This window comes from Aristolochia californica, unplaced genomic scaffold (genome assembly GCF_029961685.1).
Source record: "Aristolochia californica isolate CCGP_79_NKW_82.1479 unplaced genomic scaffold, dmAriCali1.0.hap1 SCAF_12, whole genome shotgun sequence".
In the NCBI taxonomy this organism is placed as follows: domain Eukaryota; kingdom Viridiplantae; phylum Streptophyta; class Magnoliopsida; order Piperales; family Aristolochiaceae; genus Aristolochia; species Aristolochia californica.
Genome location: NW_027181793.1, coordinates 23,682,830 through 23,700,047, shown reverse-complemented (window position 1 = coordinate 23,700,047; position 17,218 = coordinate 23,682,830). Strand labels below are relative to the sequence as shown.

At 39.8% G+C, this 17,218-nt stretch overlaps 4 protein-coding genes across 7 annotated transcripts; 2 read left to right on the top strand and 2 right to left on the bottom strand.

Moving 5' to 3' along the window:
• The first annotated feature begins 610 nt into the window (after nucleotides 1-610).
• LOC137945599 (zinc finger CCCH domain-containing protein 18-like) lies at nucleotides 611-4,595 on the top strand. 2 transcript variants are annotated; one of them, XM_068791539.1, is made up of 4 exons: nucleotides 611-1,057; nucleotides 1,603-2,001; nucleotides 2,634-2,694; nucleotides 3,404-4,595. In XM_068791539.1, the coding sequence occupies exons 1-4, from the start codon at nucleotides 929-931 to the stop codon at nucleotides 4,411-4,413; spliced, it is 1,599 nt and encodes a 532-aa protein (XP_068647640.1). In that variant the 5' UTR covers nucleotides 611-928; the 3' UTR covers nucleotides 4,414-4,595. The 2 variants fall into 2 exon arrangements, with proteins under 2 accessions (XP_068647640.1, XP_068647641.1); XM_068791540.1 differs by having other exon boundaries at nucleotides 983-1,061.
• Nucleotides 4,595-11,415, bottom strand: LOC137945601 (uncharacterized). Its single transcript, XM_068791544.1, has 6 exons — nucleotides 11,219-11,415; nucleotides 9,910-10,143; nucleotides 6,319-6,501; nucleotides 5,676-5,802; nucleotides 5,227-5,340; nucleotides 4,595-5,032 (listed from the first exon to the last, which is right to left on the bottom strand). Exons 2-6 carry the CDS (start codon nucleotides 10,138-10,140, stop codon nucleotides 4,917-4,919), a joined length of 771 nt encoding a protein of 256 aa, XP_068647645.1. The 5' UTR covers nucleotides 10,141-10,143; nucleotides 11,219-11,415; the 3' UTR covers nucleotides 4,595-4,916.
• On the top strand, nucleotides 9,423-16,882 carry LOC137945600 (peroxidase 18-like). 3 transcript variants are annotated; one of them, XM_068791543.1, is made up of 5 exons: nucleotides 9,423-9,493; nucleotides 15,476-15,638; nucleotides 15,740-15,919; nucleotides 16,142-16,307; nucleotides 16,384-16,882. In XM_068791543.1, exons 1-5 carry the CDS (start codon nucleotides 9,423-9,425, stop codon nucleotides 16,797-16,799), a joined length of 996 nt encoding a protein of 331 aa, XP_068647644.1. In that variant the 3' UTR covers nucleotides 16,800-16,882. The 3 variants fall into 3 exon arrangements, with proteins under 3 accessions (XP_068647644.1, XP_068647643.1, XP_068647642.1); XM_068791542.1 differs by lacking the exon at nucleotides 9,423-9,493 and having other exon boundaries at nucleotides 15,384-15,638; XM_068791541.1 differs by lacking the exon at nucleotides 9,423-9,493 and having other exon boundaries at nucleotides 15,384-15,638; nucleotides 16,115-16,307.
• Nucleotides 11,928-14,594, bottom strand: LOC137945919 (protein TIC 55, chloroplastic). Its single transcript, XM_068792016.1, has 3 exons — nucleotides 14,066-14,594; nucleotides 13,564-13,666; nucleotides 11,928-13,243 (listed from the first exon to the last, which is right to left on the bottom strand). The coding sequence occupies exons 1-3, from the start codon at nucleotides 14,560-14,562 to the stop codon at nucleotides 12,128-12,130; spliced, it is 1,716 nt and encodes a 571-aa protein (XP_068648117.1). The 5' UTR covers nucleotides 14,563-14,594; the 3' UTR covers nucleotides 11,928-12,127.
• Nucleotides 16,883-17,218: the final 336 nt, after the last annotated feature.

Sequence of the window (17,218 nt, the reverse complement as noted above, 5' to 3'; positions counted from 1 at the left end):
TTCAATATTTAATATATGGACAGTGCAAGAATTGGCCTCATAAGGAAACTTACTGTATTTAGGGACTTTTGAGTACAGTCTCTGCGTCTTCCTCATTTTCTCTTCCCAGTTACTGGGCAAGCCATTAAGATGTCGGATCTGAACAATTAAGAATGTCAGGGGTATTTTGCTTCAGTTCAACAAAAAGGAGAAGTGTTTTTTTCACCGGGTCACATAGTTTATTCAGTCATATTCACTAGTTCTATACAGGAAAATTGGATAGTGTTCTCCTCCTCGAGCGACGGCCGTCGACGGGTATGACATTTTTCTTGCCGCAAGCAACAACAGATTTGCTGCGGCACAGTTGAAGGCCCAAATTAGCAACGAGCTCTCCACCTTCACAGCTGCTCCGGTTGTGCTTGATCTCCGTCGAGGGATTATTAAGATACAGGGAGTTGTACGAAGATTGGCGACCGACCGTCGAAGACTTCTTGAAGCCAATCATAACCGGAAGAAAGCTCCGGTACGTTGCTGTCTGAACGGCTTATAGTTTGAAGCTCTCACTAGGCGACCAGGATTACCTGAGGGGGGGTTAGTGCGGAGGGAAAGTGGATTCTAATGTAAAGTACTTTCCCTGGGAAAGTGAGAGGGAATGTAAGTCGTCTCATTTTCTCAAGCCGAGTTAACTGGGGCGAATTAAAACGATTTGAACCGAGTCTGAGACCCTATCCGTATAAGTTGCAACCCTGTTGATTTTAGCCCGCTTCAAAATCCTCTTCGGTCTCCACCATGTTGCAGGCAAGGCAGTGCCGAGTGCGCATCGAAGATTCCGGACTTGGGGCTCCCTCTCCCTTTCCTCTCGTCTCGTCTTTAATGATGTAATCGGGGAAAAATTGCTGTCTTCCTTTAGGCGCTGGTTCCCGCGAATTCCACCTTTGGACTTTTTTTAATGGGTGCCAACAGCGAGGAGAGGGCATTTGAGCAGCAGTTAGAGCTTCAATTAGAAGAACAGAAAGAGTCTCTGACTGTTGTCAAGGAAGCTCTGCTTTCGGATCCCGAAAATTCTGAACTTATCTCGGTAGGTGGGTTCATCCTCGTTATTTACCGGGTTTTCTGTTTACCTTCAAGTTGGGATTTTTTGTCGCATTTGCATGTAAGTATGTTTGTACTTTCTGGACTCGTTGTTAGGAATATTATGTAGATGAGAAATTGATGAACACGAAACCTTAATAGGATTTGGAACATCTTTTATTCCTAAAAAGGGTTCTTTGCTGGCTGCCTTGTGAATCTGGTAGCTGTGGTTTTAAAGCAAGGAACACTTTTTGTGCATCGTAGAAAATGCTTTGTATGGGAGGTGAGAAGTATGCTACGTTGTGGCCTGAAGGGATAGTACATGTTTGGTTATCTGCTACTTTTTCTCTGAGGAGTATTTCTGTACTTCATGAGTCTCTAGTAGATAGGAGTCTTATATGCTTCAGTGATCCTTATGTTGCATTTTTCCCCATTGGATTATGGCTATCTATTTTTTGAAGCCCTATATTAAAATTATTATTATGAAGTTATTCTTTTTGAAAGTAGTACCACTTTGAAGTTGGTAAAATTTTGATGTCTATATTCTTAAAGGTTCACGACGAGCTTCTTGAGGCAATCAAAGATGCAGAAGAGGGACTCCTTCATCTGAAACGTTTGCGCTTACTGAGGGAAACAGATTCTATGCTGGGACAATGTCTTGATTCTTCGTCTGAGGATCACCAAGTGGAGCCTCTTGACACGAATCAGGTTCAACTTGAACCGTTGGAAGACAAAAGCTGTCTTGGATCTCCATCCAAGGATCGTCAAGTAGAGCTTCTTGACTGCAATCAGGTTCAACTGGAACCATTGGAAGACAAAAGCTTTTCCGTTGGCTCAAAATGTAGATTTCGTCACACAGATGGGCGATGGTACAATGGCCACATAATTGGCTTCAATAGTGATGTTTCTGCAAGGATCTCCTTTCTTACGCCTACATCTGAGAGCATGATGGTGAGTATGCAGTATTGTCCTGTTTGTTAAATTTAGTTTTAGTTTTATAAAGCATAAATTACATTCTTTACTGTTATTCCTCTGGAGTACCCGATGTGCTTGAATTTGCCATTTGGAAATTCTTTGGGGATAGAGAATCAGGATTTTCACCTTGCAATATCGAGCTTCTAAACAATTGTCTTGATTGTCCTTTTCTAGCCACATGGCAGACCAAAAGGCATGCCTTAAATGGATTTACACTAGGAAACAACATAGGTTAAGGAGTCTAAATGGTCAAGACAGAAGGCGAAATGCAATTTATGACGTACAATGTAATTAACAAACTTTGGAACAGTAAAATTTTCATGCCTGGGTTTATGAACAGGCTGAAATGTCTACTTCTGGTAAAAAAATTAACTTTTGGAAAAGGAAGAAAAAAATTGCTTCTGACCTGTATGTTTACTTGCAGTTTCACAAATCCTTTTGTTTCTTGTAATATAGAACTTCCAAACCTCTTTCCTTCCTATTGATCACTAGCTCCTTGAATACTTACATTCTGTGATGCTGCTAGTTCTTTTCATTTATCTAATTGGGAACTTAGGAGCCAGAATTTTCACTATGTCAAAACTGACCATACGTCCATGTAAGTGCAGATCTGCAAGTTCTTTCTACAGCAGCGTTGTCGATTTGGTAGTAGTTGCCGCTTGTCACATGGTATGTCGATATAGTTGCTTCTAGGATCTGTTATCATGATTCATTCTGTAATCCTTAATCTAGGATGAGTGTCATCTGATCTCTTGTTTCCAGCGGTGAACTAGAACCTTTAATTTTTGTTACTTCAGGATAGCATCACAACCTAATTGGGGAGTTCCACTTATTAAAAATTATAGGTGCCTTTCTAAAAGTTTTTGGATGTTCGCAGTAAAGAAGTTGGTATCTTGAAGGATCTGCTAGCCAGAAGATTGATTAAGCCTCAATAAGGATTTGTGTAATACAAGTTCCTCGGGGCAAACTAGAGCCTTTAACAGTCATGCTTGAACAACAATTTGTATCTTTGGTTTGGGTTACATCTGTATAGGCTCTATTTAATATCTTGAACCAAATCCCTTGTTTGATGACTTCTAAAGCTTCATTGCATGTTGAAAGTAGAAGTTGTACTTCCACTCGAGGAATAACTAGTGAATAGTGCTTGAATTCTGTGTCATAAGATCTTTACTTTGGATTACTGAAACAGTAAATTACCTCCAACTCTATTACGGATCTTTTCTGTCCTTTTGATACTCAACCATCAAGCTATTATTCCCCCAGGGAGTTCACTTAGCATGCTAAATATTTTAAATTGTTTAGTTTTAGGAGTTCATATGTGCCACCAGTTTTAATTATTCCAGGTTGCAGTGATTCTGAGTGAATATATTTTATGTAGGGGTTGGTGTTTCTGTATCTTCATTGAAGCCGTATATTCCAACAGTGTGGCAACAATCATTGGTTGGATCCAGTCTTTTAGCAATCTCAGATAGGCAGGCTGGCATCTGGAAGGATGCAGAACTTGAGTCATGGGATGATAAATTGAGCATGGGCCAGGTTGTTTTCCGAGATGATGGCAGCTCTGTTAGTCTTGGGATTGATTCCCTCTCACTGTCTGAGTATGACCTAGTGTGTGAGGAGGAAGAAGATGAGACAGATTTGGAAGACTCTGAATCTAGCTATGAAGAAGACCCTGAAAATGGGGTAGCCCACGAAGGTCTAGGCTTTCTAGAGGCCACAATATCACAACGAGGGGTCCAGAGTGAAACGACAGTATTCGCTGATTGGGAGCACCATACAAGAGGTATAGCTTCCAAGATGATGGCCAACATGGGTTTCCGACAAGGAATGGGATTAGGCATTTCAGGGCAGGGAATGGTGGACCCTGTCTCTGTGAAAGTCCTTCCACCCAAACAATCACTTGATCATGCAGTCAAATCTTTGGAAACAAAAGAGGACGCTGTAGGTACTCAGGGTAGAAAGTGTAGCAGAGGTGGCAAAAGAAAGCGAGAAAAGAAGTTTGCAACTGCAGTACGAGCAGCCAAAGCCAAGCAGGAGAATCATCCAGATGTTTTCAATTTTATAAATAATCAGCTCGGAATGCATACTAAATCCCAGCAAGGATCTGGAAAGAAACAGAGAGAGGGATCTGAGGGGAGGAAACATGAGAAGAAAGAGGATAGGAGGTCTTTGGTTGCTTATGATGATGAGGTGAAGGACTTGAGGAATCAAGTGGAGAAGTTAGGAGAGATGGTGAGCAGGAACCGAAATGACAAAGCTGTTTATGAAGCTTTCTCAAGGAAGTTGGAGGAGACTCTCAAAGCTCTGGCTGATGCTGAGGCAGCTCATGCATCTGCATCAAATGCTGTTGTTAGCAAAGAGAAAGAGAAGAGATGGCTCAAATTCTGATATGTTCGTTGGACTGTTCTTTCCCTTTCTTTTTGCAACGAGAAGCATGACTTCTTAACACAGAATGTATGCCAGTCAAGTCCATCAACAACAGAGAAAAGGTCATTTAGAGATATTTTTCCAGTGTTCACAAATTAGATTGCTAAATGAACTCAAAATCTGAAATAAGTCATTCATATCTATCTTACTTTTTGATGCAAGACACCAATTTTCCTGCCTGAACAAAGGATCTAACATTAGATTAGTGTCACCTGGATGAAATCTCTTCGTAAATGAATGTAATCTAAAATACACACGATGTGACAAAAGAATTCATCATCTCTAGCTTCTTCAAAGCCCCACTTACATTCTGGCAAGTATTTCCCCCAGTTCTACTTCCAAAGCAAAAGGCTACAGTTAAAAGCATCTCTAAATCTCCTTAGTTCAAAGTAGTCAAAAGCAGACGAATTCTTCCAGTTTTTGGCTTTTCTTCTTCATGAACGATAAGGATTTGCATAATTTACTTAGCGTTGGAATGAGATCGAATAGGATCCAGTGTTGGGATCTTTAACAGCTTTGAAGTTATCCACGCTCATCCCAAATCGCCCGAGTACAGAATTGCCCATATCTTTCAACTTCCCTGCGAATGAAAACGAGATGTTTGATAGGCAAGCCAGTTTGCTTTTCGCAATAACCAAAGCAGATTTAAAAGATAAATGACAGAGAGCTCTTTAATAATGTCAAAAAATATAAATGACAAGAAACAATCAGACGCACAAGCACCAATTTAGATGTATCAATATAAATGAAATAGGAGCTGAGAAATGACCATACCGATCATCTCTTCTTTCAATTTTTCACGCTTTTCTGCAGCCAATGGCTCTAAGCGTCGGATGGCTGTCCTGGCTTGATCATGTGAGGGGTCCAACTCCAAGATACTTTTCATGTCTAAAAGTTTTGAAACAGATATGAAATAGATATATTAGGAGAAGAGATAGAAAATAAGTGTGGTTTGCAGTGGCAGAACCATTACCAAATTAATAGAATCAAATGAATAGAATATGATGATGGTCTCCACCTTAAGGTTAAAAAGCCCATGTGACCTTGAGAGATCAAGAAAAAATATACAAGTAAAACCCATTGAAGCATGACCACCGGAAAGTGTCTCGATAATAACAGAGAGAGAGAGAGAGAGAGAGAACGGTAACAGGGGTGGGTTAAAAGCGCACTCCTGGGAATGTAAAATTGAGAAAATAAAACTCAACATCCATCTAAGCATATACCTGCAATGGCCTCTTCAAAGTGTTCAAGCCTTTCATGAGCCTCTGACCTCCTAAGCAGTGCTTTCAAATAAGAAGGATTCAGCTTCAGTGCTTTAGTGGCTTCCTTAACTGTGTCATCATACCTTCCCTAAGTAATTCAAAACTGTAAGGTAATAGAAGTAAAAGGATGTCCAAACTGGCAAACACTAAACATCTTACACTTCAATCATAGGAGCGAATGAAACCATTTATCGTGAACACAAACTTTATCATCTGACTATTGGAGGTGAAGCTCAAACTATTTCCCACACAAGACTAAAAAGAACGATCATGTATTCTTACACGAGGAAATAACGACAACAGGGGATGGAGGTAACAGCAAGGAAGCACAAGCTATTATTGTCAATGACAACAAATCAGATTCAACACTAGAAAAAAGGACTATAAAAATGATCTGGAATAATAATTCCCAATTGATACTTTAGTTCAGTGGCAGATCTCTACCCTAGGCAGCAACAATGTTTGTGAATGGAATTACATGTTGAAGATTGCTTTTAAAAGAAATCCTACTCAAGATGCAAACACAAATTTCCCAGAGCTTGTATATTTACACAGGAAACTTCCTTTTTCTATTTTCAAAAGGCATGTATCCAGAAAAAGTTACCAGTTTCAAGTAGCAGATAGCACTATTAGCATGACATATTGACAGAATTTCTGTTGCCGAAGGCATTTCAGGAGCAAGTTGTAATGCACATGCATACTGGTACAATGCATTTTCATACTGCCCTGCTCCAAAGAGTCTGTTACCCTCCACCTTTGCATCATTAGCTTGATCTACAGCTCTCCGCTTCAAAGAAAATATTATGGTGTCAAATAGGATGTCTCTGCGGATGAAAGCTATAACAGCAAGATAACAGATGGAACAACAAAAAAAGAAAAACTGATGGTAGTATGACGCATATGAGCTTATATACAAACAAAATGACTCAAATGGACAGCTGCGAGGTTACATACGAACAAAAAGACTCAAATGCACTGCTGGAAGTACACTGCTAGAAAGTGTTGACAAACAACTAAATCTTTACAACCAACAAAAAATTGAGAAGCTGGACTACTTTCTATAATAACAGATAATATTAACCCTATTAAGAGGATTTGGCTATATGAGAGAAGAGGATCTGTGTATTTAAAAATAAATGATCTGCCACTTACACCTATAAGAGGATAAGACACCCCACACAACATTCATACCTCATACTTTAAAGTGGTAGAATTAAGACACAATAATTGGATTCTGCTTAGTGGTCACTGTTTTTAAAATCTATTAAAAAACTTGAAAAAATCTTTCACTACTTAAAACTATACAAAGGAGTCTAAGTGGGTGATACATAGGCTATTAGAAGTCTGATGAGACCTTCCCAACAACTTTCTCATTAGTTACTTGACAAAAGAAAAGGATGGGATCGTATTATGAAAGGAATCACAATTTGAACCGTCCAGAGAGAATATGAGTGGGGATATGTGAAACAAGAAACACTAACTTCCGTTAATACCTAATCGATATGCCAAAAACTCCAGAGTTGATAGAATGAAAAAAAAGTTAAGCTCTTACACTCATATTATACTAGGTTTGCCCAACCTACCACCAGTACCCCAGGTTAGGTCCCACGGGCTCAACAACAATCTATCATGTTTCTAGGTTCCCCTTTTATTGACAAGACGATGACTTTCACTCTAGATCAAATAACCCTTTCCCACCCTTATCATGGCTTTGACTTTGGTAGAATATACCCCTTTTCATAGGTCAACCTTTTGGAGATTAGAACACGAGACAAGGTACCAACTCTGATACCACAATGTTAGATACCCAGTGCATACCTAAAAGCTCTAAAGCTGATGGAGCACAAATAACTAGGGCATTGACCTAGTTAGCCCAACCCAATGCTCCAGGTTGGAATCCATAGGATCATAACAAACTTTAAGTTGCACATACATATAACACACAACATATTGCCATGACAAATAATTAACATATCAATATGGTGATTCCCTACTAAAGCAACTAACTAGGCTCTTCAAGAATGAATTGTTCAGTTTATATAACAACTTAGGAGGTAAGCAGTACAGTTGGAGAGTCCCACTTTGTCTTTAATTCTTCAACTTTAAAGTACCAAACCGGCCAGTTCAACTGGACTCCATCCCTTTTCGGGTCCAAGTAGAAACCATGTCCACTTCTCTGCTTGGGAAATGAGAAAGATTATCTTTATTGAAAATTTAGCAGACAAAAATGCTAAACAGACTCCAGTGTAACCCCTACTCTAGCCATCAGACTATGTCCATCTCATAGCTTATTAGGTGATCCTAGTCATCATGTATAGCTTAAAAAAAAAACTGATATGAAGGTTTCTCTTGAAGATGGTTTTCCTCTAGTTCCTATTATAGGCAATGTCGATTTGTCCTCTTGTGATTTAATGGAAGTTTCTGTTGTTTAGTTGGTAAAATGATCACTAAAAGCTTAATCACGGAATTAAAGAATCCAAAGTGGGAAAGTGTGGTTGGAATTTTTTGTACGTGGACTGTATTATCTCTGGGTAAAAAAAGTGGTTCTGGTCTTCACTATGCTTCGTTGCGTACTCAGATTGACTGCTCATCTTCTATCGTCATCGGAGTGAGAAATTTTCGTGAGAAATAAGAATAGCTGAAACAAGGGTGGTCAACACAGAAAATTCATCAACATCACTCTTTGAACAAGTATTTGATAATTTAAAGATCAATGCATGACCTAATTTAATGCTTTCGTGTTTCACAGAAGCAAATATGACACCAGAAAGAGTCGGATGTACTCTTATTCAGCTGATTCTTCCTTCTATGAGAGCGTGGATGATAAGATAACAGGCACGATTTTCTCAACATCTATTCTATCATTCGTTAAATGAGAAGCACAATCCATCTCTATGTGCGGTCTTTCAAATGACTTTATGCATCCTACCCTGTTATGATTTATATTTTGGCCGCTTATACTTTTTTCATAAGTCAACCCCTTGAGGATTAGAACACAAGACAAGGAACCTACGCTAATACCACATTTTAGATACCTAGCTTGTACCTAAAGGCTCTAAAGCTGGTGAAACATAAATTACTAGGCCATTAACCTAATTAGCCCAATCCAATTCCCCAAGTTGGAACCCACAAGATCATAATAATTTGTACATTTCAAATACATACAACATGCAGCATAGTACAATGACAAATCACTAACATATCTATATGGTGATTCCTACTAAAGCAACTAACTAGGCTCTTCAAGAATGAACTGTTTAGTTTATATAATAGCTTAGGAGGTAAACAATATAGTTGGAGAATCCCACTTTCTATTGGATTCTTCAACTTAAAGGACCAAACCAGCCAGTTCAACCGGACTTGGTCCCTTTCCAGGTCAAAAAATTGTAAAACCTGTCATAAGGTTAAAACCCAACTGACCAAGTCGAGTTAGCCAGTTCAACCGGGTTCGTATCACGTGGGGGGCCTTCTTACGCAACATAGAAAGAGGGTGGGAGAAGTTCCAGACTGCAATGGAGATGGTGGGGGCCTTACCCATACTGCATAAGGAAGATGAAAGGCATGGGACCCACCTTCCTTTGTCCTTCTTGTACCCTCTTGAACTTAATTGTTGATTTTTTATTATTAAAAGAGTATGTCAATATGATTTCACCCCAAGTCAACCAGCAGCAAAAACCGAGTTCCACCAAACCTGCTCACCTCTCAGGTATGAGGACCCAATCAATTTATATAACAACGATTCATTTCCCTTCCCTTCTTTCTCTTGTTCTTTTTTCATTCTTAAGGCTCATTCTATAGCCTTTATACATTTCCTTCTTAAATAAGTTTAAACAAGCTCATTTACAAGCTGCCAAGTTCCACCGTGCTCTTTGAACCATATAAGTGCTAATATGGATGAAAATAGAGATTCATTACCTCAGAATCATAAAGCAGAATGATCATAATAAAGAAATAAATTCCTCATTAACCTTAAATAAAATATCATGATTCCTATGGAAGATAAAAATAGTTCAGATAAATTTTCATAAACCAAATCACACAGAAATAACTTGTTCGAACCGCATCAACAGCATCCAACAGTCTCACACAAAAGACGTTTTAAAATAAATTTAACCCATAAAAAAAGAAATAGATTTCTAGAGAAAAAATATCACATCACAAATGACTGTGGAAATGCACAATATTTTACACTGACCTGGTTCAGCTCTTCTTCTGTCAATGCATCTTCAAAAGAATCATCTTTAGGAGGTTCAGATTGTTGCATCCCATCACTCTCATTTTCACCTTCACTGGCAGTTTCAAAGCCTTCCCCTTCCCTTCCTAATTCTTCAGTTAAGTCCTTTGATGTGTCTAAGGATCTGTTCTTTTTAAGATTTTGTGCACTGTCACCTTCGCCTGAAGTAGAAGCTGGTTCTACAACCACCATTTCCTTATAATACAACAACAAGAATAAGATATCAGACAGTGAATAGCAGAATCTTTTAGGTTGAAAAAGAACTGTATTGAGAAATGAACAAAACCAAAAAATAGGTTGTAGAGAGCACAACAGAAAATTTTGGAAGCATTTGGAACCACAATCCCTTCCTTGGAAGCATTGCCAAGCTTTTCATAAAATCATGAGCTTTGTAGCAGAATTTCAATGTACATTGAGTAATATCCTGAGATCAGCTAATAGTGTGGCTGACTCGTGAGCCAAAGAAGGGGTATCCCTCCAATCTCTCGTTGTAAGGACACCTCTTCCCAAGAATTATTTTTGTAAGGTTTGGTTCGGAATAAAGTTCAACCTCTAAAATAAATAAATTATTCAATCAGCACCTCTTGTTTTCACTCCCTCTAAGAACAAAATATGAGCACAGGACCTATCCTCAAGTGTGAACTAGAGCAGAAAAACAAGGAACCAAAACAAATTAGACAAGAGAAAATAGAAGAACAAATAGACGAAAGAGAAGAAAAACAGATAGCCTGTATAATGTTAACAAGGTTCCTCGTAAGGGAAAACTAGAAAACAACAATCATTTACTACAAAAACCTTAGCTACACACTAAGTAATAGTTTTTGCGGATCATAAAGGTATATATACAGATAGTGACAACGGTAATAAAGAACTTCATTCATTACATAGCTCGCTCATTCCTGTTTGACAAAAGGCAATAAGAATGAAGGGTAAAGAAGAGATGAGGGAAAATGCATAAGAAAGAAATGCAAAATAACGCAATCCAGGTAAGCATTCAAGGTTGCACTCGGAGCAAATTTAGTCTGCAATTTCTAAGTGAAATTTCTATGCCAAACTATGCTTCTTCTTTTTTACTTCCTATTTCAAAAATAATAATGACTCCTAATTTTAGTTTAAAAATCTATCCCCTAGCATCATATTATTCAAAAACCACGATAAGAGTTCTGGCAATCAACGCTAAGCCACCCTGCTCGCAAAACTCATTTAAATTAACTGCGAAAGAAAGAAAAAGAAAAAAAAAAAGGAGAAATACAATCAGTAGTTGACCAACCTTGAGATTGAGACCAATGTTCAAGTCCGAGGTAGGATGTATACAGACTCAAAAAGAAAGAAAAAAGCTCCCAAACCAGGCGAATGTATACAGACTCAAAAAGAAATAAAAAAGCTCCCAAACCAGGCGGATGTCTGAGGGTAGGATTCAAAACCGACAGGAGAAAGTGAAATTGGAAGATAAGTCGAGAGGGTCAGGAATCGTTCGGACTTTCTCAGCTCCTAAAACTTTCTGAAGACGTTGTAACAAGTACAACAAATCGTTCCTCTGACGTGGCAGTACTTGGAACGTCGTTAACGTGGTCATGCTTGGAACACAAGATGCTGCCACGTACACGTAAGCGCCGACCTTTTCATACCTCCCTTCAAGAACCTCTTCCTTGTGAAGTCAGAGTCCTTAATAGGGTTAGAACACAAAAACTAAGAGCTTTCAAACCAGGATTATCTGCTCTAATACCATGAAAAAGGGTCAAAATAAAGAAGAGAGAAGAGAGAGATAAATGAAGAGACTTTTGGAAGTCTCCTTCGGTATCATACACGATCTCCTTCACTTTGTTAAGAAAGATGATTACAATTTACAAAAATACTCTTATTCACTTAAATTGATCTTGTTTGAATTTACAGCAATCGCTAGAAATTGATCCAACTGTTTCATTCTCTTCATGTGAATCTACTATTAGCATCATAAAATAGTAGAGGATAAGAAAGAATGAAGTTAATATACCAGGTATAGTATAATGAGAGTCTAAACCATATTTCAATGTTTACAATCACAATGCTTAACAGTGCCCCATACATGATTGAAACAAATTGACTTCTCTTCAACAAATCTGATCCTTTTGGAGTTTTGGGGAGGCTCCTAGAGCTGATCCTTCACAGTTACTGATCAGTTCATATGCAGGGTGGCATCTCAGAGTCTGCGGTGGTGCCTGATGAAGTTGGTTGTTACGAGAGAGATAGCACTAGCACAAGCATAAGCTCCAGCACAGGACAAGCCCGTTGAAACTAAGAGAAGAGCTTTCCATTGTCGTCCAGATACCAAGACTGCAGCTACTGCTAACACAATGGATATTGCATAAAGTGCATTTGTCCAAGCTTGAAAAGCTTGCACAACCTTTCTACAACCTTTGCAGTGGACCACATGCCGGAAGTATCGGTTAACAGGATTTGGGGCATGCATAGTTCCTATGCCTCCCTTGGCAGGTATGGAAGCAGAAATACCAGCTCCCAGGCCAGCTGGTGCATGTTCCACAATGGCAGGTTCTTTAGGTAATGAAATGCTGTTGTGTCCAAAATAGTAAGGCATTCCAAGACCTGCCCTGTCCATCCATTTCCGGTACTCAGCCACCCATGTGTCAGAAGATCTCAAGTAGAGGTACAGCTCCTTGGTGGGCAACTTCTCTTTCATTAGGACTGCGTTCTGTGATGAAAGGAATCCCATGTCCTGCTCAAAAACCTTACCAGCATTCTGATGGAAGTACCATTTAGGAAGCAGTTTTGCTAGAGGGGATCTAACACTAGCTCCAAATCTCACAATGAGCATGGATTTCCCTTGCCCAGTTGGTCGGCAAAGGAAGAGTGCAGAGAAGTATTGCTTCACCCCATTTTTGTCGTCGAATTCGCGGTTGTTTTGAAGCACACATGGTGCATCAAACCTTAAGAAGTTAAGCAATTTGGGTTCTTGAGCCTTACCCCAGTAGCCTGCAAAACCCCTCTGTGTGCGATGTGTTACTTTGAAGGCCAACGGTTGGGCATCCTCCCTTCTTGCTGTCCAGTCAGTTCTGTCATGTGAAATAGGGACATGTGCAGGGTCCATGAGGTTCTCCAGGAGTATAGAGTGGTCATATGGGAGTTCATGGATTGTAGATACATCATGGAATCCCGGTCTGCTGTAGTGCTCAAACCAGGGAAGTTTCAGGTCATTTGGCTTCTTGTCTGACATCCATACCCAGATAACTCCTTGAGAGTCTCTTACTTCATATGCCTTAGCACAAGCTGCACGAGGAATTTTCCCTCCTGCTGGAAGCTGTAGTCACAGAGAGAAAAGAAACTCAGCCTCCATGCCACTAGCAGAACAGTAGACTTCAATAACATGACAATTTATACCATTCAAAACTCATCCAAGCAGAATTATTTGCCTTCTTTTCAATCCAGTACTGACCCCAGGGCATTATATTAGAAAAATGTCAACTCCAGATTAGCATCTCTATCTTGCTGCTAGTCTCAGAACCCAGTAGAGGTATTACATTGAACTAGATCTTTCCAGTTTATTTAAGCTGTAAAGATTAAGTAAAACAAGCACAACGACAATGGAAAATCAGAACTAGTTGAAAGGTGAAATAAGACCTGAGGTATCTTGACGCATTTGCCATCCCCTTCAAATTGCCAGCCGTGGTAAAGGCATTCCAGTCTTCCATCGACAAGTTGACCTTCAGAGAGTTTAGCTAATCTGAACATATTTCAATACAATAATTAGAAAATACAAAAGGCCAAATAGTTGCAAACTTGAAAGCTTACAAATTATCATTATATCAGAGGCATTAGAACAAATTGGTGATCCTCAATTCTTTCATCGATGAGTTACCCATTTTCTTAAGGTTATTGTTTCTTTTCATGTCATTGGTGAAGTCGATTGGTGGAAGTGGTCGAAAGGTATAATTCTAAAACTGATTAGAACCAGAATGTCTAAGAATCATGCAGTTACCTATTTCAGTTATTCTATGCTGAATTTTGCCTATTCGATTAACGATTCTATTACTCCCAATTATCCAGATTAAAGTCTAAGGTTTGAAGGGTATGCTGTAAAAATCATTAAGATAGCCTCCTTCGTGGGAGATGGAAGAGATACCTGTGGGGGCACCTGTCTTCGTAGCAACGAAAGACGCCATCTCCGTCCTTGTACAACACAAGCTGCTTATCGAAAACAGAGAGACCCAGCGGCGCATCGTCGGGCACTTGTTCAGTCAAATACAGAGGATACCACTCCTCTCTCCAGTCATACTTCCCCACAATCTTTTCCTCTTCACCCTCTGGCAACAAAACATTCTCAGCTTCTTTCTCCACACTTTCTGTGGCAGCTATCTCTGCAGTTGCACAGCATTCGAAAGCATCATCTTTTCTGGGTTTTCGTCCTTGTATATAAAAGGAGACCCATCTTCTTGCTCTTTGAGAGGGTATTCGGACGTTTTCTTCAGCTGCAGAGCATTTGACAACGAGTTGTTTTCTGGGTCGTCGTCCTTGAACGCAATAGATGGATCTAGAGAGCACTGACACGGAATTTTGAGGAGAGAAAGTAGATGGGTTCGTGATAGAGGGATCAGAGAGAAAGGCTTGAGAGAGCGCCATGGTTCCTCTGCACTGAATTCAGGATGGTACATGTGATCATAAAGAGAGGAAACTCCATTTGGAAAAAAAAGTTCCATCAAAACTGCTGGAGCTTGGTTACACACGCGTCCCTTCCTGACCACTCGATAGACGACCACCAGATACTTCTACTATCATGACTTTGGCCCTATCTCAAGACTGCCTGTCGCGACTCTTTCTTATCTCAAGCGGAAGAGATAGATAAGATTCTCATTTTCTTGTGAAGGTTTTTCCGGTAGGCTGTTAATCTTTCAATTATTTTGTAAAAACCGTCAATTCTGGAAAAAAGCCTAACGAAAATCCAACACCGGATTTGTGTTCAAATCGTACACATAACAGTCTCCTTTTTGTGTACGAGTTGTCCGAGTGCTCAGCGAGTGAAGGGGGGTTCGGATTTGCTGGTTCCCGTCTCCAACCCTTTTCTCCTTGGCGGAGGGAGGGGGAGCTCAGAGGTCTCCCTTGTACACCAGAGGAAACCTTCGAGGACTAAAATGATCGTATCAGTTGGCAGGCTTTTCAGATGAGAGCTCTCACTCTGTGATAAATCAATGATTGATTCTTTCGCTTCCACTTCTTCCGTGTTTAAATGCTCCAACGCGTTTCCATTTCTGTGTAATTTACTCCTATTTACTTCGCCACCAGCTCATCATCTTCAGTCGTCCATGGTTCCTTTAATTGAATTAATCTTTGATCAGACCGGTGGAACAATTTATTGCTCTTCGGCAGTGGGCTTATTAGAAGAACATGCACTTAAAAAGAAAAATCCCCCCGCCGGTAAGGAGCTCAAAGTCTGAAACCGATCGATCAACTTATTTCCAACCGTCCTGGTCTGAGAACTGCTACCTATGAATCTTTCTCTTTTGGTGTTTCTTCTTTCTGTATCCTCCCTTTCTTCTTCTTCTTCTTCTTCTCCTGCTAAGCTCTCCTTCGATTTTTATTCGGTTTCTTGTCCGGACGTCGAAAGACACGTGAAGGATGCAGTCAAAACGCGGGCTGGCTTGGACCCTTCTGTGCCCGGAAAATTTCTGCGACTAGTCTTCCATGACTGCATGGTAGAGGTAACGAGTAACGACTAAACCCGAGTCATGGAGATCAGAGAAGAGAACAGACATTGCCAGACCAAAATATTTGTTTTTTACTGTTCGGTGGATGTTAGCAGGGTTGCGATGGATCGATACTTTTGGAAGGAGATGAGAGTGAGCGAAGCGACCCAGCGAATGCTTCTCTTGGAGGGTTTTCGGAGGTGGAAGGAATCAAGCGGCTGCTTGAAATCTTCTGTCCGGGAACTGTTTCTTGTGCGGATGTTCTTGCTTTGGCAGCTAGAGACGCCGTTGAAATGGTAAGGTAGCTCACCGAAACATTCTGTGTGATTGTTGCGGGTAACTAACAAAATGTACCAGTATTATGGGTTTCTCTTGCTTTTTCTTACAAAATTTTATTTAAGAATGAGATTATCGATTGAAACTGGTTGGAAATTCGTGGTGTTCAGTTGTTCCCAGTTCAAATTTATACTTGTACGCTGCTTTCTCTACAGAGTACTGAACAATATGATTCATTTCAGACAGGAGGGCCTTCTGTAAAGATCCCCTTAGGGAGGAGAGATGGACGGGTTTCTGCAGTTTCTAATGTAAGAATTAACATGGTTGATACGAGTTTCACTCTTGACCAGATGGCACAAACCTTCTCCTCCAAGGGGTTATCAGTCGATGATCTAGTGACACTCTCAGGTAACAGAAACCTCAAAATTCAAATTCACAGTCGAGTAAGCCCACTCCGGTTCATACTTACCAGATAACCTTACAGGTGCGCACACAATCGGAGTAGCGCATTGCAGCGCTTTTAGCGAGCGATTCAAAGAAGACTCACAAGGCAAGCTAACGCTCATCGACCCATCACTCAACGAATCCTACGCAGCAGAACTAAGACGCGAATGCCCAGCCGGCGCGAGCTCATCGACAATCGTCAGCAATGATCCGGAGACGTCCCATGTCTTTGACAACCAGTACTACCGCAATCTTTTAGTCGGAAAAGGGCTTTTTCAATCAGATTCAGCTCTGCTCAGCGGCGGAAGAACGAAAGAGAAAGTGGAGCTGTTTTCCAACGGCCAGGAGAGCTTCTTCCAGGGCTGGGGGGAGTCTTTCGTGAAGCTCACGGCGGTGGACGTGAAGACGGGTGATGAAGGCGAGATACGCAGGTCTTGTGGAAGTGTAAACGGGTGACGGAAATTGGCAGATCTGCTTCTTTACAGTTTTTCTAAAGACAGAACCGTTGCCTCGTAATGTTTCTGTAATATTTGAGAAAATAAAATCATCACAAATTTATTTATTTTATAATTTTTAATTAGATAAATTATTTTTATCTATTTTTATTTTTTAATTAGATAAAAGTGCTTCTTAATTTATTTTCGATTATATATTTTAAATTCTATTTTTAAAATAATAAAAAATTCAAAATAATAATTATTGGGATTGATTACATACACAAATAGAAAGAGCAAACGAAATAGTAAGAATATTTAATTTTTATTTTAAATTAGAATTAAAATTTTTAAATATAATAATTAACATCACGTGTCACGTGTCACGTGATCCTTCCGTCTTCTTCGTTTTATCTTCTATTCTCGCCTATTATTGTTTCT